The 22,452-nt window shown below is 48.5% G+C and overlaps 2 protein-coding genes and 1 pseudogene across 3 annotated transcripts in view; 2 read left to right on the forward strand and 1 right to left on the reverse strand.

The window, feature by feature from the left end:
* Positions 1–11,291, reverse strand: part of RAD51D (RAD51 paralog D) — a 51,389-nt gene extending 40,098 nt beyond the window's left edge. Inside the window, exons 1-6 of one of the 2 annotated variants that reach the window (XM_071210519.1) lie at positions 11,006–11,285; positions 10,465–10,526; positions 10,167–10,285; positions 1,929–2,010; positions 1,529–1,663; positions 909–1,004 (exon numbers count right to left, since the gene is read on the reverse strand). In XM_071210519.1, coding sequence (XP_071066620.1) covers positions 909–1,004; positions 1,529–1,663; positions 1,929–2,010; positions 10,167–10,285; positions 10,465–10,526; positions 11,006–11,087 — 576 coding nt within the window. In that variant the 5' untranslated portion in view covers positions 11,088–11,285. Of the gene's footprint in view, positions 1–908; positions 1,005–1,528; positions 1,664–1,928; positions 2,011–10,166; positions 10,286–10,464; positions 10,527–11,005 lie in introns of both variants that reach the window. The other variant, XM_004449408.4, reaches the window with a different exon arrangement.
* LOC101427640 (small ribosomal subunit protein uS15-like) lies at positions 6,700–7,157 on the forward strand (annotated as a pseudogene).
* On the forward strand, positions 10,665–20,744 carry FNDC8 (fibronectin type III domain containing 8). Its single transcript, XM_004449411.4, has 5 exons — positions 10,665–10,923; positions 12,351–13,106; positions 17,638–18,007; positions 19,421–19,657; positions 20,307–20,744. Exons 2-5 carry the CDS (start codon positions 12,898–12,900, stop codon positions 20,457–20,459), a joined length of 969 nt encoding a protein of 322 aa, XP_004449468.1. The 5' UTR covers positions 10,665–10,923; positions 12,351–12,897; the 3' UTR covers positions 20,460–20,744.
* Positions 20,745–22,452: the final 1,708 nt, after the last annotated feature.

Raw genomic sequence — 22,452 nt, forward strand, 5'->3', positions numbered from 1 at the left:
TATGATTTCTGTGGCATGAAATCATTTCAGCTTTTGTAAGTTCCAAAGTTTACAGAATTATTTAATTATGTACAGTCATAGGTATGCCCACAGGAACATGTTGTGCTTTGGAACCTCACCACAGGAAAGAGTTTAGAGATTAAACTTGTCTATTTCCAAGGTGTCTTTCAAATCTAATAGTCTTAGAAGTCAGTGCCCCAAGCTGTGTCTAAGCACCTAGAAGCTGTAGTTATGTGCCAAAACAAATGCCATTCCAAACCCCTCATCCTTGTTAACAGGGCTCTGAATGTGTTCAGGTACTGCAAGAAATCTCCTGATGTCAGAGAAGGTGAGTCCAGCTCCTGCCCTAAGATACACTTGTTTTTTGTTGTTGTCATTGTTTTTTTAAAGATTTTTTATTTGTTTCTCTCCCCTTCCCCCCCCCCCCCAGTTGTCTGCTCTCTGTGTCGCTGTGTGTTCTTCTGTGACTGCTTCTATCCTTAACAGCGGCACTGGGAATCTGTGTTTCTTTTTGGTGCATCATCTTGTTGTGTGGCCATTTCCATATGTGACAGCAGCAAGGAGCAAGAGAATTACACACACCAACCTCGTACCCTAATACCAAGGTTCAAATCTGTCAGATAGTCTCTGTTACTTGCAGCTGAAAGTATTCCTAACTGATCCAGTGGGGAATGCAGCAATGAATAAAACACAATCCTTGCATTCAAGGAGCTTACTGTTTATCAGGGGAAGATGAACATCTAAAAAACGAGGTACTCAGGAGTTCCATCCAGGAAGTGGCAAGCACAGTAGGGGTCACCATACTGCACATCTGCATTTCCAAATGGAGTCTGTAGTAGGATATCTGCCCACCTACTGAAAGCACCTGGCAAGCAGGTGGAGCAGGGATGGCAGAACAGCATGCTCACCTGCTGGGCCACAGTGCCTCGGAGGTCCTGCAGCACATCCAGCATCTGGAAGATGTCAAATGCATGTACCACCTGGATCCTCTGGAGGGCTCCTGCCTGAAGGGGTGGGAAAGAGAAGCAGGGTCTTTGGTTAAGAGGCAGCAAGCAGTCAGGGAAAGAGAAGAAGAGGGATTGTAAGGTTGAGAAAGGACAGGCACCTAGAAGCAAGGACTTAGGTCCAGCATGGCAAATGGATTTTGTCTAACAGGCCAGATCTCATGGCAGTGGCTGTCTGGGTTCTGAGCTATAAAGCCAAGTCTCAGAGTTTGATGAGATTGATTAGTGATGTCTGCCATGGGCAAGAAATGAGCTCTGAACAGAGATGCTGGTGTTTTCTGGTCCTGTTTTACGGAATGCAAGAGTTGGGAGGGTTTCCTGAAAGAATTAGCATGGGTAGCATCCAAGCTGGGAGGAAGGAATTAACAGGGGAGGCTGGAAGAATACAGAAGTATTGGCAGTACAGTATGTTATAAAGCAAGAAGTGACCATCCATCTAAATGGCCAAGATCCTTGCAATGCAAGGTAGAATGGGGTATTTTGGGGCCAGAACCTCAAAAGAACCCAACCCTCTTGCCCTTTACCTGTTCCTCCTCATCCTGAGTTCTGGCCTGAAGCAGCTGCAGGAGACGGGAAGCTGTTAGCCCTCCACTGGAATCAATGTACAGGATATTCTGCTGCAGGCTGTGGGCCACATTTGCTGCCACACACAGACAAAGCTGAGTAGAGACCAGGGGTGGGGGAGAATGGGAGGCATGGGTCAACTTGAGCGCTCCGAGAGGGCCCAGAATGGAAGCTCCCCACTACATCTTGCCAGATCCTGGCAACACCAATGGGCCAACTCCAGCCCCCACCCCTACCCCCCATCTTCTCCCTTCCAAGTTCTATACCCATGAGCAGGGTGGCAGTAGCTCCCAGAGGGTCCAAGACTATGCATTCCCCACCCACCCCCCCACTCCTCCTGGCTGCTGGTGTCACGTGTACCTGGGTTTTGCCGCTACCTGGGCCTCCTACAATTTCAGTCACTTCTCCAGTATAGAGACCGGCATCGAGCAGCTTGTCAAGGCTGATGGCAGAATAGGAGAGAAGAAAACCAATGCAGAGGGTTGGGAGGAGTGGGGATTAGGTAACAAGAAGAAAAGCAAGAAATTCCTTTGAAGCACTGGTTCTGTCCAGTGGCAGTTCAAACATCTCTGGCCAGGAGCTTCTCTTGGTGGAGTTTTCTTCTAAAGAAGAGGGCACAGCTGAATGTTCTTCCTCTGGCCCTTCCTCACCTCAGCTTTGTGCTTTTGGCTTAAACATCACCTCTCCAGAGGCTTTTGCCTCCCCATCAAAAGGTCCTCATTCACACTCCAGTTCAGCCCTGGGACAGCGTTGCCCACAACTTGTCTTTTTTTTTCTCACTTTTTTGTTCTAAATTACAGATTCACAGGAGTTGCAAAAGAAAAAGTGTACAGTCCGTATACACTTCAACAAGTTTCCTCCAAAAGTTAACACCTTGTATAACTATGGCACCAGATCACAACTAGAAAACTGACCTAGGTACAATCCACAGAGCTTATTCAGATCTCACCAGCATTACCTCCACTCATTCGTATGTGCCTGGGTCTAAAGTTCTGTGCTATTTACCACATGTCTAGGTTTGTGTCACCATCACAACTGAGATACAGAACATTTCCACCACCACAAGCCTCCCACGTATGACTCTTTCATAGTTACACACCTCCCATCCAGCCCTAATCTCTAACCCTCGGCAAACACCACTCTGTTCTCCACCTCTATTATTATTTCAAAAATGTAAAATAAATAGAAGCATAGAGAATGTAACCTTTGTGATGGTTTTTTTCACTTAGTGTCATTCCCTTGAGATCTATCAAAGATATTGCATGTATCAATAGTTCATTCCTTTTTATTGCTGAATAGTATTCCATGGTATGGGTGTACCAGTTTGTTTATTCAGTTCACCCACTGATGGACATTTTCTTTGTTTCCAATTTTGCACTATTTCAAATAAAATTACTATGAACATTCCTGTACAGATTTTTATATGAATTCAAGATTTCATTTCTAGGGATAAATGCCCACGAGTGCAATAGCTGCCTGGGCTATATGGCAAGCACATATTAGTTTCATAAGAAACTACCAAACTATTCTCCAGAGTGGCTATGCTATTTTACATTTCCACTGACAATGTTTCTCAACATCCTCAACATCTCAACATCCTCACCAGCATTTGGTATGATTTTTTTTTTTATTTTAGCCATTCTGATAAGTATATAGTTAATATCCCTTTGCGGTTTTCATTTGCATTTCCCTAATAGCTAATGATGTTAAACAGCTTTTCATGTGCTTATTTGCCACTAGTCTGTCCTCTGGTGAAATGCTGGTTTGTCTTCTAACCCTTTTCTAATTAGATTGCTTTCTTACTGTTGAGTTTTAAGAGTTCTTTATACATTCTAGACACAAGTCAGTCCTTTATTAAATAAGTGATTTGTAAATACTTCCTCCCACTCTGCAGCTTTTCATCCTCTTTTGCATAGCCAAAATCTTTAAGTTTGAAGAAGCCCAATTTTCCCAATTTTCCTTTTATGGATCATGGTTTTGGTGTTAAGTCTAAAAGCTCTTTGCCAATCTCTAGGTCCCAAAGATTTTCTCCGATATTTAATCCTAAAAGCTGGATAATTTTACACTTTACATTTAAATCAATGGTTCATTTTGAGTCAATTTTTGTATAAGGTATGAGGCTTAAGAGCTCCAACACGACTTGGTGAAAAGTCTATCGTTCCTTCATTAAAGTGCTTTTGTGCCTTTGTCAAAACCAGTTAGGCATATTTGTGTGGGTCTAGTTCTATGTTCTAGAGTCTGTTCTATTGGTCAATGTGTCTATCCCTCCACCAATACCAGGATGGCTTGATAAATTCATTATTTTATTATTGATCCCTCCTACTTTATCCTTTTTAAAAATTATTTTAGCTGTTCTAGGTCCTTTGCCTTTCTATAGAATTGTTAGAATAAGTTTGTCTATGTCTACAAAAAGTCTTGCTAGAATTTTGACAGGAACTACATTAACCTTATAGAATCATTTGGGGGGAACTGACATCTTTACTACATTGAATCTTCCAGTCCACAAACACAAGATATCTCTCCATTTATGTGTGTCTTCTTTCTTTCACCAACAGTTTTTAATTTTCAGCATATAGATCCTTTACATGCTGTTAGATTTAAACCTACATATTTTATTTTCTTTGGAGTAATTAGAAATGGTACCATGTTTTCAATTTCAGCTTCCACATGTTCATTGTTAGTATATAGAAATGCAATTGATTTTTATATGTTGCTCTTGTGTCTCCCAACCCTACTGAACTTGTCACTTTAAAGAATTTTAAGTATTTTCAAGTTGCTTGTCTTCCCCAATAAGCCAGGAGTGCCCTTGGGGGCAGGGGCAGCAGCAGGGACCAGACCTTGCTCACGGTTGCATCTCCAGCACTAGCACAGTGCCTGAGACAGGAGGCAGACAATAAATGTTACCACAGAGAAAGTGGGTGCAAGGATGCTATTTAGTTCCTGTGTTGTCAACACTAGGGTGTGGAAGCCTTGGGAGAAAGCTCAATGCCTAATTAACTCCTAACCCAGGTTCTGTCCCTGAGCCACCATGATGCAAGTCACCACTCACTCTCCAGACCTTGCCCGATCCGTGAGTGCAAACTCCTACACCACAGCCTACCCCAGTGCCTCTGAGTCCTGACCACATGCATTCCTTTGCTAACCGTGCAATCACCTCCACAGGCTCCATTCCTCTGAAGAGATTTCTTCTTCCAAGACGTCTCTGTATATGCCAAGCAGTAGGCAGCCTGTGTTAGTTTCCCAGCTGCTATGACAAATATCACACACCAGGTTGGTCTAAATAACCGGGATTTATTGGCTTCCTCCCAGGGTCAGTAGCTGGCAATCCTTGGGTTCCTTGGCTTTTTCATCACATGGTGATATCCTCTCCTCTTTCTTCCAGGTTCCATTGATTTCTGAATTCTGGCTCCTCCCCATGGCTTCCTTTCACCATTTCTGAACAAGTTCTGCTTATAAAGGATCCCAGTAATTTGGAATAAGACCCAACCTCACTCAGTTCGACCATGCCTTTACTAAATACCTTCAAGAGATCACATTTACAATGGGTTCATACCACAGGTCTGCAGATTAAGACCAAGAACATGACTAAATTTGGGGTACATAACTCAAGCCCATCTGATTCAATTCTAGGGACCCCACAATTAGAACCACAAGGTTCTGCTAAGCAAAACACTCTGGTTATCACTACGGTCTATGGCTTCTGGGGATAATCGTGCCCACCCTGTCTCTGTTCAGTAAGTACTCCCATCCACCCCTACCACTCCTGAATTCCATCCTCCCACTGAGATCAGGGAACCCAGTGCCATTACAGCAGTGGTTCTCCGAGCGGTCCCCAGACCAGCAGCCACAGCACCTGGGAGCCCCACCCCAAACCCACTAAATCAGGATCTCTGGGATAGTCTGCATCTGTGTTCCAACAAGGCCCAGTTGCTTCTAATATACATTCAAGTTTGAAAACTATTAAAGGTGCACAAGCATGACTGCATATTAGATTCACCAGGGGAGTTTTCACAAAGATGCCTACACCAGTGACTCCCAGACCAATCTGCACATTGGAACCATGTGGAACTTTCAAAAAATACCAAAGCTGTGTCCCATCCTCAGAGAATGTGATTTCATTGGTCTGGGGTAGGTCTGGACTTTGACATGTTTGAAGACCCCTCAGGTGATTCTAATGTACAGACACTTTCGGGACCCAAGAGCCTAAAGTAATCAAGTCAGAATTTCTACAAGAGGACACAGGCATCAGTATTGCTTAAGTTTCCCAGACAATTCTAAACGTGCAGCCAGGGTTCAACAACTGACCGTGACTCACTAGTCAGGAATCAACCACATCCTTGCCTGCAAGGATCAGCCGGCATTAAGAGATTCTCAGGAAGCAGACTTGGCCCAGTGGTTAGGGCATCCATCTACCACATGGGAGGTCCCTGGTTCAAACCCCGGGCCTCCTTGACCCGTGTGGCGCTGGCCCATGCGCAGTGCTGATGCGCGCAAGGAGTGCCCTCCCACGCAGGGGTGTCCCCCGCAGAGGGGAGCCCCATGCGCAAGGAGTGCTCCCCGTAAGGAGAGCCGCCCAGCACGAAAGAAAGTGCAGCCTGCCCAGGAATGGCAATGGTGCCGCACACACGGAGAGCTGACACAACAAGAAGACACAACAAAAAGAAACACAGATTCCCGTGCGGCTGACAACAACAGAAGCGGACAAAGAAGACGACGCAGCAAATAGACACAAGAGAACAGACAACTGGGATGGCGGGTAGTGGGAAGGGGAGAGAAATAAATAAATAATCTTAAAAAAAAAAAAAAAAGATTTCCAAATCCTCCTTCCTAGTCCTGACTCCTCACCTGTTTCAGTTTCACATCTCCTACTGCCCAGAGGACCTCCCTATCAGTAAATCCCCATCACCTGCACATAAATATGGACAGACTCCCAGCCTGCCTTGTGGAAGAGTACACCTGGGTTTTATCCCCAGCCTGCAATACAATTCCAGTGATTTCTGGAATTATCCTCCCCTTTCCCTCTGAACCGGCTTTCAGTCATTCGTTTCAAACACCGTCTGGCTGCGTGCTGGGTGGCTTCCTGCGGGGGTTCCTTCCTCGCTCTCTCTTTCGCTGCCTGAAGGCCGCCATCATGGGTTGCACGCATGCTCCTGGGAAGGGCCTGTCCCGGTCGGCCTTGCCCTATCGCCGCAGCGCCCCCACCTGGCTGAAGCTGACGTCTGATGGCTCGAAGGAGCAAATCTACAAACTAAGAAGGGCCTGACTCCTTCACAAATCGGTGTGATCCTAAGAGACTCACATGGCGTTGCACAAGCACGTTTTGTGACAGGAAATAAAATCTTGAGAATTCTTAAGTCCAAAGGACTTGCTGCTGATCTTCCTGGGGCTCTTTACCATTTAATTAAGAAAGCTGTTGCTGTTAGAAAGCATCTTGAGAGGAACAGAAAGGATAAGGATGCTAAATTCCGTCTGATTCTGACTGAGAGCCAAATACTCTGATTGGCTCAATATTACAAGACAATATTACAAGAGTTCTTCCCCCCAATTTGGAAATATGAATCATCCACAGCCTCTGCCCTGGTTGCCTAGGTTTGTCTTTGTACTTAGAAAATAAAGTAATTGCTTAACTAAAAAAAACAAATACCATCTGCATGACTCATGTACTGAAGACCCTGTTCTCAAGTGAGGCAGACAGGGAAATGAATTAAGACATGGCTCTACCTTCAATCTCCCCATCAACAACTTTTCCCACGACACACTACAAGTTCTTTCCACTCGTAAAGATTCACATTTGCATATCAGCATCAAAAGCTCTGAGAAGGCCTACAACAAAGAAACCTGCTTACCTAGGGTTAATCCATATTTCCCAAACTTTAATTACACCCTGCTCTGTCCTTCCATTTTTCAAATTAATTAATTAATTGTCGGAATGTCGGCCCGAAGGGTATTGGGAATGAAAGAAAGAGAAAAAGGAGAATGAAACAAAGAGAAAGAAAGAGAGCTAGGATCAGGGGGTCTGCAAGTAGAGACTCATCAGACAACTTTATAGTTTACAAGGGGCTCTCTATATACCCCAGTCTACCTGAGAACAAGCCGCTACATGCAGTTAACTAGTAGCATTACTAATGATCTAAGGAATTCAAAAAAACTTATCTCAAAGTACAAAGTCTAAGTGTTCTATTTACTATAAAATATATGTGCTCATTTTCATTTCTGCCTGTGGCATCATCCTGATAGGCATCAAGCATTCAACCCTTGCATTCCTTATGTTGCAAGCGTAGCCATGGAGACAGCACGTCTCTCCATGCGAGACCACTGTGCCTCAGTTTCCAACATTAGCTTGACCCATGGCTGTTACGCGTTACATTAATTTCTACCCTCTCCCTCCATTGTCTGTTCTCTGTGTCCATTCACTGTGTGTTCTTCTGTGTCTGCTTATATTCTCACTAGATGGCTCTGGGAATTGACCCTGGGACCTTCCGGAGTGGGAGAGAGGCAATCATTCTCTTGCGCCACCTCAGATCCCTGATCTGCTGCGTCTCTTATTCTCTCTCCTGTGTCTCTTTTTGTTGCATCATCTTGCTGTGCCAGCTCTCCATGTGGGCCAGCACTCCTGAATGGGGCAGCACCCTGCGTGGGCCAGCTAGCCACAGGGCCAGCTTACCTTCACTAGGAGGCCCTGGGCATCAAACCCTGGACCTCCTACATGGTAGACATGAGCCCAATTGCTTGAGACACACCCGCTTCCCGTGTCCTTCCATTTTGAAGTTACACCCATTAACAGTGCAGGGAACACCAAGGAAGGCCAGAAGCTTAGGACGTCACCTTTGATTCTTCGCACTAATCTCACCTGGTAGTGAGGCCCATCACGTTTCCTCCTCAGCACATCTCCTACTGTCATCTGCCCTAGATGGGGCTCCCCCAACCCTCCCCAGCCCCCATCTGCCCTGCATGCCTCTACCCAAATGCCTAAAGCACTGCTTTCACAGTATCACCTCCCACTTCAAGAGAGGCAGTAGAGCAGAGCAGATGCATCAAGCTCTTAGATTTAGGAGTGTGACAGATATGACTTCAAGTGTCTGATCTGTCACTTACTAGCTGCACAACCTTGAGCAAGTCGCTTACCCTGAGTCCCAGTTTCCTCATCTGGAAGATGATTACTTTCATCGTAATGCTCTCACCGGTGGTCATGAAGAATAAATGAAAGAACGGACCACAAAGCGCTGAGTACCGTGCACGGCTTGTGGGAAGTGCTCAGCAAAAGGCCAGCTGTTGTTTCTCAGTGCCCAAGTCCCACCTTCTTTGCAGAGCTCCTTCCTCAACCACACTGATCTCCCCCAGGTGGCCCACTGCAGCTGCAAACCTGCCAGTTTACCACTTGATTGCTTCCTAAATGCCTCCTTTACATACACTGGTTTCATAAGCTTCCAAAGCCCAACGGCCTAGTCGTCTGCTTGCTGTCAATCACTGCCTCCTTGGTGCGGCTACCTCTCTCATGCTCAGCACGCTGTACTGCTATCTGTTCACCCGCTTCTCTCCCACATGTACTAGACCCCACTCTCCTTAAGAGTGGGAGCCTTGCCTCACCTATGTATCCCCAGCACGGGGCCCAGCGCCCACTCAGCTCGCTCAGCCAATGTTTGATGAATACAGACTCAGACCCCCCAAGCAGTGAGAGCAAGCACCGTGCTGGGTGAACCTTGCCAAGAGAATGTGCTATGGAAACAGCAAGGGCCAAAACAATCCAAAGACCTTTGTGGTGACAGTGTCATTCATCAAATTCTGCACAAACAGGCCAGGAAAAAGGTCAGGCTCACTTGGCCAGAAAATGTCTCTCATCTTCCAACACTTTCTGTATCCAAAAGAAAAAGGAAAATATAACTACTCCCTTATATAAACTCATTTCCTACTGCTGCAGAGGAGGGTGATGAACCAAGCTCTGGGCCAAGCGCCCAGGGCCTGAGCCCAACTTCTGTCACTTGTCCCCACCCTTAGGCTTGACTCAAGTGGAGCTAATAATCACTAATTTGCAGGTGCACAGAAGAGCTTACATATACCCTATAGCCAATGCCTGCTACATAATAGACACTCAATAAATGTTAGTCCTGCCATGTTCTCTCTTGTTCTACCCTTATGTGAAATGGGAGGTAGGGGCAGAGGAGAGTTGCTCTAATCTGCTGAATAATAATGAAGTACTGACTTCTTGTGTTATAGAGCAGTGGCTTTCAACCAAGGGGGATTCTGTGGCCCCCTACCCCTACCCCAGGGGACATTTAGTAATGGCTGGAGATATTTCTGATTGTCACTACTTGGAGGGGTGCCAGGGATGCTGCTAAACATCCTACAATGCACAAGACAGTCCCCGAAAACAAAAAACTATCTGGCCCATAATGTCAATAGCACTCAAGAAACCAGTAAAGGGTAAGAAAATTCAGAAATCCTGACCCCTTTCCTTCCCATCTGCCTATGGTGTCCTCACCCCTGCTTAAAAAAAAAAAAAGCCCCTACCCTGCTCTTCCAGATTCAAAGATAAAGCTGAGCCAAGAGGCAGCCGTGTCTTCCTGCCTCTTACCTTCTTCTCCAAGTACTCATACAAACCTTCCAATGCCAGTGGACAGGATGGCAGTGGAGGTCTTCAGTTCCTCATACAGATCAGCACCATTGAAGGGGAAAGCTGAGAACTGAGCCAGCAGCACCCGCCTCAAAGCAACCAGGGCCTGCCAATGCGGGGTGGAGGGACTCAGGACCTGGTCAGGGCCACTTCCAATCAAAGCAGCCCACAAGCGCTCAGCAATGAACCACCCATAGAAGGGGGCATCCCAAGGTCTCATACCTGTCTGCACAGGGATGGACCCTTTAAAAGCCCCAGGTTTGGAAATGGGAATCATCATCTCACCTTATAAGACAAGCCACATTTCTGGGCTACCTCCTCCAGGTCTGCAGAAACCAGGTCCACCACTGAAAACAAAACAGGTGTAGTTATGTGTGGGTTTTGTTTGTTTGTTTTAGGAGGTACCAAGGATTGAACTCAGGACCTTGTCCAGGGAAGTAGGCGCTCAACCACTGAGCTACGCCACTCCCCTGCAGTTGGTTTCAATTGGCAGGAAGAAGGACCTGGACCGTCCCACACTTGGCTTTTCCTCATCTATAAAACGGGGTAACAATTCTACCTCAAAACAGGTAGTCTGAGGTGGCTTATCTGAAACAACAAAGCAGAAGGAGATGGCATCGCATCTGGCAAGCAGTAGAGGTTTTACCTTTCTCGGTGCTTGGCTCCCGTGAAGAGCCGCTCCAGAAGGGTGCGAAGCCTAAGAGGGGAATGACGTTCCAGAAACGAGAGGGAAGCGCCCTGCTGGTAAGCCAGGGGAGTGGTGCCCATGCCCGGCGGGTCTGCCCAGGCCCCCCTGGCGCGCGCATTAACGCGCCCACGCGGTCACCTGTCTTGATTCCGCGGCTCCTCAGAAGCTGGACCATCTCCTGGGTGAGGCCCGGGCACAGCCCGGCCCTGAGCACGCCCATGGTCGCTGCCGGCCCAGGACAGCAGGAGTTTCAGGGCTCGGCGGGGGCGAGGCAGAAGGGAGGCTGGGCCGGTCGCGTGGGCAAGACGCCCTCGCAGGGTTCCTGGCGAGGCCACTGGCGGCGGGGAGACACCTCGCCCTTTCCCAGCCCGGCCGGGGCTCCTGCGCGCTGGGTGCGCGCGCCCGCGCCGCGCCGCCCCTTCCTGCTTGGAGGCGCGCGCACCCGGCTGGGCTGGGCCGCGGCACCCTCTGCTGGCTGCGCCGGGCTTAACCGCGGCGTCCGCGTCGGGGTGTTTGGGGTAGAGGCTAGGTGGCCCCCACGGGCTCGGCGCTCCGTCGGCCGCCACCCCCTGTCCTCCGCCGCCCCAGGAGCACATAGTCACACAGGTTCGCAAGTCACACGACGTCCTGCGTGCACAACACGCGCTCCACCTCCGGATTCTGCCTCCCGCCTTCTTCCCCCAACGCACACCACGAATCTACGGATGAGCCTACTGTGTACTAGCTTTAGTTTAAACGCTGGGGACAAAGAGGTGAACAAGACAGTCAATCCTCTACCCTCAGGGTGCTTACATTTAGTGAAGACAAGGCAGAAAATGAAAAAGCACCTAGCGGAGCCAGGATAGCTCAGTGGCTAAGCACCTGCTTTGCACACACGAGGTGCCGAATTCAATCCCTGGTAACTCCTTTTTTTAAAAAAATCTAATTTAATTATAGATTATATAATAGTTTCTACGAAGAGTGCACCCTAGCTTTTCTGAGTTTTCCAAATTTCTTTTTTATGGGGAAAAAACCTGAATATATATAGAATACAAAAATATTTTTTAATGTCCTCCGTAATGGTTTATTTGCGGGAAGAAATAAAATTTTACACCTGTCATGTCCTTTGCTCTTCACCACAATCCTATGCAGTAGGTGCTATTTTTATCCCCATTTCACAGATGAGGCAACTGGGCTCAGCTAAATTGTCACCTGTCAAAAGTTACACAGTAGTTAAGTGCGGAGCTGGACTTCAAATCCCCATTAAGGGCAAAGTCAGTGCTGTTTTAACTATCAAATCCCTCCCTCCCTCAAAGGTGTTTTATGTTTTCCCACTGTAAAGTGGTTTTCTTGAGAGCCAGGTGCTGACTCATCTTTGTATCCCACTGCAGCATCAGTCAGTGCCACTCAATCCATGAAGGCAGCTGGGGTGAGAGTGGGGCACATTTAGAACTTGAGCACAAAACTGGTTGTATGTGAGCTCTGAACCCCTGTACCCCTGCAGGCTTTCCCGGTGCCTCCATGCCCGGACGTGGTGGGGGCCGCTGCCCAGGACTTCAGGATATGCCGTCTCACCATCCACTGGCAACACCTCCCACCCGCAGGGCCTCCTTCTGGCTCGGCCTGCCTCCCAGGGCCCAGCTGCCCGTCTCCACGCCCGTTTCCCTTTCTCCACACCATCCTTCTCCTCCTGCCCAGGCTGCTCTGAAGGGCACAGGCATTACGCGTCTGAAGATCTTCAGGGAAGGGCAGGCTGCTGCAGGGGTAGCAGAGCTGTGGCGCCGAGGAGGTCAAGCAGCCCGGCCCTAGCTCCACGCACTCCTGGCGCTGGCCCTTGGTCCCACCAGCCTCACAGCAAGCTGGCCAGCAGCACAGCCTCGGGCCAGGGGAGGCTGGCCCCTAACTGTTACACTCTCCGATGATTATGAAGTCAGCTCATTGCACCCCTGTCCCACCCAAGCTAAGGGGAGGTCTGCTGCACCCAGTTTCTCTCTGCTTCCTGTCAGCTTGGTTGTCCTGCATGGTGACAACGGTGGTCCCAAACAAACCAGATGGCATCACAGGCGCTCTGCAAAGTGGGAGATGGGGAAGAGGCCATGCTGAGGAAGGAAACTCTCAACGTTTTGAACGCTCTCGACCAAATGCCGAAGTCCTTTCCAAACCCCAAGTCTATGAACAGGACCGTCACTACCAAAGGACTCACACTTTCCTCAAGGGGCAGTCTGGCTAACTTCTTGGAGGAAGAGAACAGCGGTTTACAGTAAGACCCAAGTCTAGCCCTTTCCCTTCTTCCCTGCTTTCCAAGGCTGGAGTTGGGGGTTGGGGAGCATGCCTTAAAGAAGCAGTAATTCCTTGACCTGTCACAACCCAGTCCCTAGACTCCCAGTGAAGAGGATGTGTGTGGGGTTGGGCCAACCTATGCATTCCTAAGCCCAAGATCAGCTCTTGGGGCACTTGAACCTCCCCCTCCAGGAGGCCTTCCTGGATTAGGCAGAGGCCTATTGACTGCACTCACCATCCTGCCTCTTCTGGATGAGCTCCTCACCCCCAGAGCACCTCTCCCTCAATATTCTCTCTGGTGCCTGCCTGATTATATCCTCCGGTAGCCTGCCTTCCCTCAGACTGAGATTTAGTGTTCCTCCTTGGTGATTCTGGGTTTCCTTTATTTCACTCCACAAAGCTCTGTGAGCACCTGTGACGTGTATAGCCCAGTGTTAAGTTCCTGAATGCAGACCCGGAAAGCAAAGTCTTGGCCTCCAAGGAGCGCCTGGTCTCATGGTAGTGGTAGTCGGGGCAGGATGTCAGGCAGTGAGGTGAGTGGTACAGCACCGCCTGGCAGGTGTTTTACAGGGTGCCTTGAGAAAACAGAGGAGGAGGCTAAATATAACCTGATGGGCTGGTGCAGTAAAGGGAGCTTGATTTCCAAGGAAGGGAAGGAGTTTAGCCAGGGAAGGTGAGAAGCGATGTGGGCTGCGGAAACTACATGCGGGGTGTGTTTCACAGGTGTGTGACCGGTATAGTCACACACAGCCCATACTTAGTACAGCTCTGTTCTTAGGTTAATCCTCTGCTGTCACTGTCCTGAAATTCTTTTTTTTTTTTTTAAAGATTTATTTATTTATTTAATTTCCCCCCCCTCCCCTGGTTGTCTGTTCTTGGTGTCTGTTTGCTGCGTCTTGTTTCTTTGTCCGCTTCTGTTGTCGTCAGCGGCACCGGAAGTGTGGGCGGCGCCATTCCTGGGCAGGCTGCTCTTTCTTTTCACGCTGGGCGGCTTTTCCTCACGGGCGCACTCCTTGCGCGTGGGGCTCCCCCACGCGGGGGACACCCTTGCGTGGCACGGCACTCCTTGCGCGCATCAGCACTGCGCATGGCCAGCTCCACACGGGTCAAGGAGGCCCGGGGTTTGAACCGCGGACCTCCCATATGGTAGACGGACGCCCTAACCACTGGGCCAAAGTCCGTTTCCCATGAAATTCTTAATTTTTGAACCAGGGGCCCCACAAATTGTGTAGCTGGTCCTGATTAAATGAGAGGGTGAGAGCATGGTGTGCATTCCCTAAGGGAACTGTGATAAGCAGGTATGGCTAAAATAGCAGGTGCTTGGAGGAAACTTCAAGGTATAATAAGAAAGCCTTTTGGTACAGAACCCGAGTTCAAATCCAAGTTCTACCCCTCACTCAGATATATGGCCTTAGACAAGTTAATTGTGATCAGGGAGCCTCAGTTCCTCTTCACCCATCCAGCAGTACTGTTGGGAGGATCAGAAAACTGTGTCCAGCATCTAGCCCAGTGCCTCACTGCCTTCCTCACCAACTTTATTTTTTATTTATTTTTATTTTTTAAAGATTTATTTTATTTCTCCCCCCCCCCCCCCCCCGCCCAACCCGGCCCCAGTTGTCTGTTCTCTGTGTCTATTTGCTGTGTGTTCTTCTTTGTCCACTTCTGTTGTTATCAGCGGCATGGGAATCTGTTTTTCTTTTTTGTTGCATCATCTTGCTGTGTCAACTCTCCGTGTGTGCAGCACCATTCTTGGGCAGGCTGCACTTTCTTTTGCACTGGGCAGCTCTCCTTACGGGGCACACTCCTTGTGTGTGGGGCTCCCCTATGCGGGGACACCCCTGTGTGGCAGGGCACTCCTTGCGCGCATCAGCACTGCACGTGGGCCAGCTCCACACGGGTCAAGGAGGCCTGGGGTTTGAACCACGGACCTCCCATGTGGTAGGCAGATGCCCTATCCATTGGGCCAAGTCCATTTCCCCTCACCAACTTTAACACGAGCATTTCCATTAAGCTAATCTAAAATACAGATTCACTTACACAATCTGAAGTACAAATAATACCAATACCCAGATGCTTCGGCATACAAAGGATCTGGGTAGGGTCATCATCCATTCCAAATGTCTACCAAGGGCAAGTGTAGGGGTCTGATTTCCGATTTCTGAATTCTGATCAGAACTTCTCAGCATAGGGCTGAAACTCAGAGAGGAAAAGGCTGGCCCACAGATCAACCATGAAGCCAGAGGCTGGCCTGGAGTAAGGGATGGGGAGAGGAAAGGTCCCTGGACCTGGCCAGAGCCGCTGGGGCAGATGAGACAGGAAACAGAGGAAAGGACACAGTAAGTGCCAGACGCCAGCAAGGGCTGCATTCCAAGGGGAAAGCATGAGGCTCAGGAGTTCTAGTTCCAACTCTGCCACCAACTCATGGTGTAACCTTGGTCAAGGAGCTTGATCCCCAAAGGCTGCCTGACTGCTCTCTGAGCGGTGCTCTTCAAATTTCACTCTGGCCCATTACTGGATCATGAAATCATTCTAGTTGGTAGAGACCAGTATTATAAAAAAGAAACAAACTAGGTCAGAAAATTCCAGAGCACATCACACATTGGTTTTTGAAACATTTTTTTCTAGTTATAGTGTAGTTATATGCAGATATGCAAGAGTATTATCAGGTTGACACATAAAATGTATTGCTTACTATGGATCAAAGTACAAAAAAGATTTGGAAGTTAAACTTTTTGGAATTGCATACTTTGTCAGTAATAAATACATATATATATATTTAAATAGTGGAAAAACATGTACAAAGTTTATCTTTGTAATAGCAAAGAACTGGAAACAAAGCAAATATCCATATAATGGAAAACCATACAACAGTTCAAACAAATGAACCAGAGCTACATGCATCAATACAGATGAATCTAACACACACAATGTTGAGTGGAGAAAGGGTTTCAAGAGGGCATGCACTGGGAACGGACTTTGGCCCAGTGGTTAGGGCGTCCGTCTACCATATGGGAGGTCCGCGGTTCAAACCCCGGGCCTCCTTGACCCGTGTGGAGCTGGCCATGCGCAGCGCTGATGTGTGCAAGGAGTGCCGTGCCACGCAGGGGTGTCCCCCGCGTGGGAGAGCCCCACGCGCAAGGAGTGCGCCCGTGAGGAAAGCCGCCCAGCGTGAAAAGAAAGAGCAGCCTGCCCAGGAATGGAGCCGCCCACACTTCCGGTGCCGCTGACGACAACAGAAGCGGACAAAGAAACAAGACGCAGCAAATAGACACCAAGAACAGACAACCAGGGGAGGGGGGCAATTTAAATAAAATAAATAAATCTTAAAAAAAAAAAAAAAAAAGAGGGCATGCACTGAATGATACCATTTATACAAAGTTTAAAAGCTTGCTAGGGAGCAGATGTGGCCAGGTTCAATCCCTGACCCTGGTACCTCAAAAAAAAAAAAAAAAACCTTCCTAAATTAAATATTACCTCTTGCCTAGGGATAATATATATATGTAGTAAAACGATAAAAGCAGTCACAGGGAATAATAAAACCCAAATTTTAAACTTACTGTAGTGCTTACCTCTGGATGGGAGGCTAAGGAATGGGGGGAAGGAGGTACGCAAGGGCGTGTAACTAGACTATACTGTTATGGTTCTATTTCTTAAACTGAAGCTGGACAATGGGTAAATGGAAGTATAATATATCATTCTGGATATCTTTGTGTGTCTAATATAGTTCATAATTTTAAAAATATCAGAAGACAAAGTTTGAGCAATCACCCCAAAATATGTATATTTATTCTCCATGATATATGTATATTTATCTATCCTACTTTTAATTTACAGTAAGTATTGTTAAAATGTTATAATGTAAATAATTACATCAAATATTAAACATTAGTAAATTAGTAAATTAGTAAAGGTTAACTTATTCTTTCCTTTTAGACATTTTTCCATACTGTAGTAGATCATTGTGGTCACTCCCTGGGGTGTTTGCACCCCACTTTGGTGAGGGTAAAGTTTTAGTACCTGCAATGGAAATCATCTGAAGCTCTTATTAAGCATGCAGCTTCCCCAGTCCCATCCCAAACCTGGTAAATCAGAATCTCTGGAGACCAGGGACCAGGAAACTGTATTTTTAATAAGTGCTCCAGGGAGCAGATGTGGCTTAAGAAGTTGAATGCCTCTTTCCTAATGGGAGGTCCTAGGTTCCGTTCCTGAGGCCTCCTAAAAAAAAAAACGAAAAAGCCAAACAAATGGAAAAAAACAAAACAGGGGAACCGATGTGGCTCAGTTGTTGCATGCCAGTTTCCTACAAACGAGGTTCTGGGTATGTTTAAAAAAAAAAAAAGGTGCCCCAGTGGGTTTGCACAACTGTGGAACAATAGACTGCTCCTAGCTGCTCTGAAGCACCTAGAGATACTGACAAGTCCCACCTCGGGCCTGCCCTCAGGGAGCTTCCAGGCTGAATGGGCTGGGGTTGCCTCCTTTATCTAGCTCACCTATCTCCCCTTCTACTCCAGAAAGCCGATGCCAGTGGAGGATTCAGAATACAGCTCCGACGACACCAGCGTCTCTGCCATCTCATCCTCCTTGTTGAACCCCATCAAACTGGCTGTGACTCAGCCCAACAGCAGCTTCTTTGCAGGGATGTTGGAGGGGGAGCTGAACAAACTCAGCTTAAATACGCTCTCCAAGAATGAAGAAAATGGGGACCTGGCTCTCTGCACCCAGAAATGTAAGTCCCGAGTGGTCCCTGGGGGCCTGGTGGACCTTGACAACCCTGAGCTGGACACAGACACCTCTTCGACGTTTTCCGAATCCTCTGTGGTTATGGACGTGCCAGAAGCACCCTTCATCTGTGAGCACACCGTCAGTGATTCCACAGCTGTGGTGGGTTTCTGCGCTCATGCATTCAGCAAAGGCTTCCTGGCTGCCCCTGTGCCAGGCACTGAGCTAAGCTCTGTGTTAAGTGTGAAGATGCCGAGACCTGCATCCTGACCTCAAGTTCATGGCTTAGTGAGGGAAAGGGGTGGGTCCCAATACAAGTTAGAAAGAGCTCAATGCTGGAAGAAAAGATCTGATTAAGTACAACCAGGAATTCAGAGGGAAAGAAAAATTACTTCCAGCTCCAGGGAATACACTTCATGGATTTTGGTTACCTTTGAGCTGGGGCTCAGAAGTAGGATTTAAACATCTAGAGACTGAGGAGGAAAGGTTGTCCCATGGAGGGGTCAAGGCTAGCAAGGGCTTGCAGGTAGGAATGTGCAGGAGGGAGGGAGTAGCTCACTTGATCCCAGGTCCTAATCCAATGCATCTCACAGTTTCCGGTGCCTACAGATCACCTGACCATCTTGTTAAAACTGAGATTCCTAGGCTTTGCCTCCAGAGGATCTGACTCAGTAGGTGTGGGTTGGGCCCTGAGAATTTGCATTTCTAACAAATTCCCCACTGTCCTAGAGTATGGGAATGGGAGGCAAGTAGAAAGGGAAAGTTGCCTGGCATCATTTTGCACAGGCCTTCCAAAGTTAGGCTACTGTATAGACTTTTCAGTAGGACACAGACAGCAGCTTGAAGGCTTTGTATCAGAAGATGGAGGTAATTGAGCTGTATTTTAGGAAGATAAATCGGGAAGCCCTATTGTTGGATGGACTAGAGCAGGGTTTTCCCAAAGTGTAGTCCCCAGCACCAGCTTCACAGGGCAACTTGCTAGAAATTCAAATTCTCTGTCACCACCTTGGGCCTAAGAATCAGAAATTCTGGGGTTGAGAGGCAGCAATTTGTATTCTTGTGTACACTAGAGTTTGGCCTAAAGGAAGGAAGGAAAAACTGGAAATGAGACCAGCCAGGCGACAGCAGGCCCAGGGTTCTGCAGTGTTATCAAAACTCAAGATCCTTAGCCAAGCTTGAGAACCACTATTGTAGTACAAACTGTATTGGGTTCTAGAGCTAAGGGCTTGAATCTTGGCTCTGCTGTTTAGTATCTGTGACCCTTAGCCAGTCACTTGGACCTGTAACCCCATGTGCAGTGAGTGAGGTACATAAATGATTTCTGAGACCCCCTCAACTGACCTAGACTCTAGAGTCTAGAATATGGAATGAAGTGGGTGGGGCTGCCCTGGGAGAGGGATGTGTCCTGTAGGGCAGGCGGTTCCATATCCAGCATTGGGGTGTCTTTCACCTTCCACTGGACGTGCCTCAGCCCGAGCAGGAGCAGGGGATGGAAGTGGAGGCATTCTGTTCCACCTGGGGAACGGGGCAGGCTAGGCCAGGTCTGAGGAAGCCTTGGGGGCTCTCTTCCCCTAGATTTCCTGGACCTATGCCTTGGGCAAGCAGCAGGTCAGTTTCTACCAGGTCCTGTTGCAGGAGGTGGTCAAGAAAACTGATGACGGGTCATCCAAGGCAAAGAATCACCCATGGATCTTCAACAAGATCTTGGGCACCACCGTTAAGCTGATGGAGCTGAAGCCTAACACCAGTTACTGCCTCACCGTTCGTGCAGTCAACACAGCTGGGGTGGGGAAGTGGTGCAAGCCCTACAAAGTGAGTCCTGGGAGAAGATGGGGCTCCAAGGGGTCAGGGGGGAAAGTCTGATACCAGAGATCTGGGGCTTTGGGGTGGAGAACACCCCTGTTACCAACACCCTGATTCATCTCCCTGCCAACTTTCCCTCCTCTTAGGCAAATAAGCAGCACTTCCATGCTCCTTTCTTCTAGGGGGTGTAAGGATTAAGCCTCTCTGGGACCTACTAAAAATGCAAACTAATGTATTCATCAGCATCACTATAAGATCCATCTTCCAAAGCCACAGGTTTATGGATTCCTCAACCCAGTACCAGTAATTCTGAATAGACTGGAAGTCAGGGGCATTGAGGGAAACAGGGAGGATAAGAAAATAAAGAAGGGAACAGCCTGGATGTGGGTTGGGGTTGGGGGTCTTGAGTTCAGATAGCCCTTTGGTGAAAACTTCACACAACTGGGGCACATGGGTTTGAATCATGCCTCTGTCAATATTAGCTGGGTGACCATGAGCAATCATGTCCCCTTTCTGGACCTGTTTTCCTATGTCAATGACGAGGTTGGATAAGGCTAAGACCCCGTTTACTGGACAAACGAGGCATGGCAGACAAAGAGAAAGTGAGCCAGAGTCAGGTCCTGAAAGGAATTCTGAGGGTTTGTTTGTTTTATTTCAGTTTGCAACTGTGGCCACTGACTTGAACAGCTTCCCTGAGAACAATCCCATCCAGATCACCGTGCAGCGCAGGGAACCCCAGAGGAAAACAGTGTCCATTGGGCTTGAGGACATGCGGAGGCTGGAGGATCTTGAATACCTATTTCCCTACTAAGGGGGAAGGCCCCAGGAAGCTCCCGACCTACCTCCTGCTCTGGCCCACGACCCTCAAGAACCAAAACCGGCCAGGGAATGCCTGACGCCTGCCAGCCCAGGACCTGGCGGCAGTGGCACCTTAACTCCAACCCTGGGCTGGGACCAAGGCCACATGGGAGCCCCATTCATCTGGCGACATCTTGGATAAGGCTGGGCCCAGCCACTGCAACAGCTGCTAGGCTCCCTCTCCCTAGATCTGGGCTGGGTCCAGGTCCCTCATTAAAGAACTGCAGGCCATCCAGCACCCCTAAATTCTGCTTCATGCAGCAGACAGCTCACCTTCCTAGCTTCTGCCAGGACCAAGAGTCCAGGTATGTGTGTGGGGATGGAAAATAAGGGTGGCTGGGCAATAGGATGTGCCAACATCACCCTACTGCCTATGGAAGAGATTGTTGGTACTCAAAAGACTGAAACACTCATACCAGGCAAAACAGCAATGGGGGCTGATGGGGAGGCAACAGGTAGACTGTCCGTGCTGTAAGTGAGCTCTGGAGGAATATGGTGGGAGGTGTACAAGTTTTGGGGACAGGATCTGGGTTTAATCCTGGCTTTTCCTCTTAATGGATATGAGGGCATGGGCAAATTTAAGATTCCTGGGCTGTTTCCTCACCAAAAATCCGGATGTTAGAACTCTCCACTCCCAGGTGCAGGTTGACTGAGGATCATGTGAGAGTGCCTGGCAGAACCAGTGCCTGGCACTGAGGGGGGAAGGGGGCTCAGTCACTGTTGGCTCCCCACGGCCCTCATCCCACCTCCGCCTTGCAGAGACGTGCAAGTTGAAAGCTGAGAACTGTGGCTGGGTTATATGCAAAATCAAAGAAGTGAAGCCAGGTGGGGGAGGACGAGAAGGAATGAGATATTAGAAGACCCTGAGGGAAGCAGACTTGGCCCAGTGGTTAGGGCGTCCGTCTACCACAAGGGAGGTCCGCGGTTCACACCCCGGGCCTCCTTGACCCGTGTGGAGCTGGCCCATGTGCAGTGCTGATGTGCGCAAGGAGTGCTGTGCCACACAGGGGTGTCCCCCGCGTAGGGGGGCCCCACACGCAGGGAGTGCGCCCCGTAAGGAGAGCCACCCATCGTGAAAGAAAATGCAGCCTGCCCAGGAATGGCGCCACACACACACACGGAGAGCTGACACAAAATAAAGGGACAGATTTTCAGTGCCACTGATAAGGATAGAAACGGTCACAGAGGAACACACAGTGAGTGGACAGAGAGAGCAGACAACTGGGGGGAGGGGAGAGAAATAAATATTTAAAAAAAAAAAAAGGGCCCTGAGCAGCTTATATAAGGATGGCTTAAAGTTCAACCTGAGTGGATAATATCATGATCCATCTTAGCACTTTTTTGGTCAAGGGTCTGAGAATGTCTTAGGTGGGGACTCCTTTCTCATGGGGCAAGAGCCCACCCTCCCACAGCACCTGTACCCACTCCTGCTAGCGCTCTGATGTCACTGTCCCACCTCCCCATTAGAAAGGGAGTCCTCAGGACTGCCACCACCATCTTCTCTATCCTGGGAGCCCAGCAGTGCTCGGTGCACTGCGGGGGCTCAAGAAAGTGTGCTGCACAAGAAGGAAGAGAAAGCATTCCTAGAGCAGCGCTGTCCAATCTACAAGGACAAAAGTGTTCTATATTTGCGGGCTAAAGCTGTAGCCTTTAGCTAGTGCGATGAGGAACTCATTTCAAATTTAATTTAATTCTAGTTAAGGAAAAAAGCCATTTGTGCCTAGTGGCTACCACAGTGGACAGCAGAGTCTTAGATTTGTCCTCTGACCCTGTGGCAAGTGCTCCCAGCCTCTGCTGCTAGATAGTGGCCTCTCCTGCACAGGGAACGGAGGAGAGGCAACTTCCGGTTCAGTATGGCTTTGGTGTAGTCCTGCGCAGAGGTGAGGAGCTAGCCAAACTAATTTAACATAGCCCTTGGTTGAGTCCTGGGATTCTAGGACAATGAA

This window comes from Dasypus novemcinctus, chromosome 21 (genome assembly GCF_030445035.2).
Source record: "Dasypus novemcinctus isolate mDasNov1 chromosome 21, mDasNov1.1.hap2, whole genome shotgun sequence".
Classification (NCBI taxonomy): Eukaryota; Metazoa; Chordata; class Mammalia; order Cingulata; family Dasypodidae; genus Dasypus; species Dasypus novemcinctus.

Bases quoted from the DNA above. Each gene is read 5' to 3' on its own strand.
- FNDC8 (XM_004449411.4), top strand. From the start codon at position 12,898: ATGGCATCACAGGCGCTCTGCAAAGTGGGAGATGGGGAAGAGGCCATG. The intron at 13,107-17,637 runs GTAAGACCCAAG...CTTCTACTCCAG, and splicing joins GAAGAGAACAGCGGTTTACA to AAAGCCGATGCCAGTGGAGG. The intron at 19,658-20,306 runs GTGAGTCCTGGG...GTTTTATTTCAG, and splicing joins AGTGGTGCAAGCCCTACAAA to TTTGCAACTGTGGCCACTGA.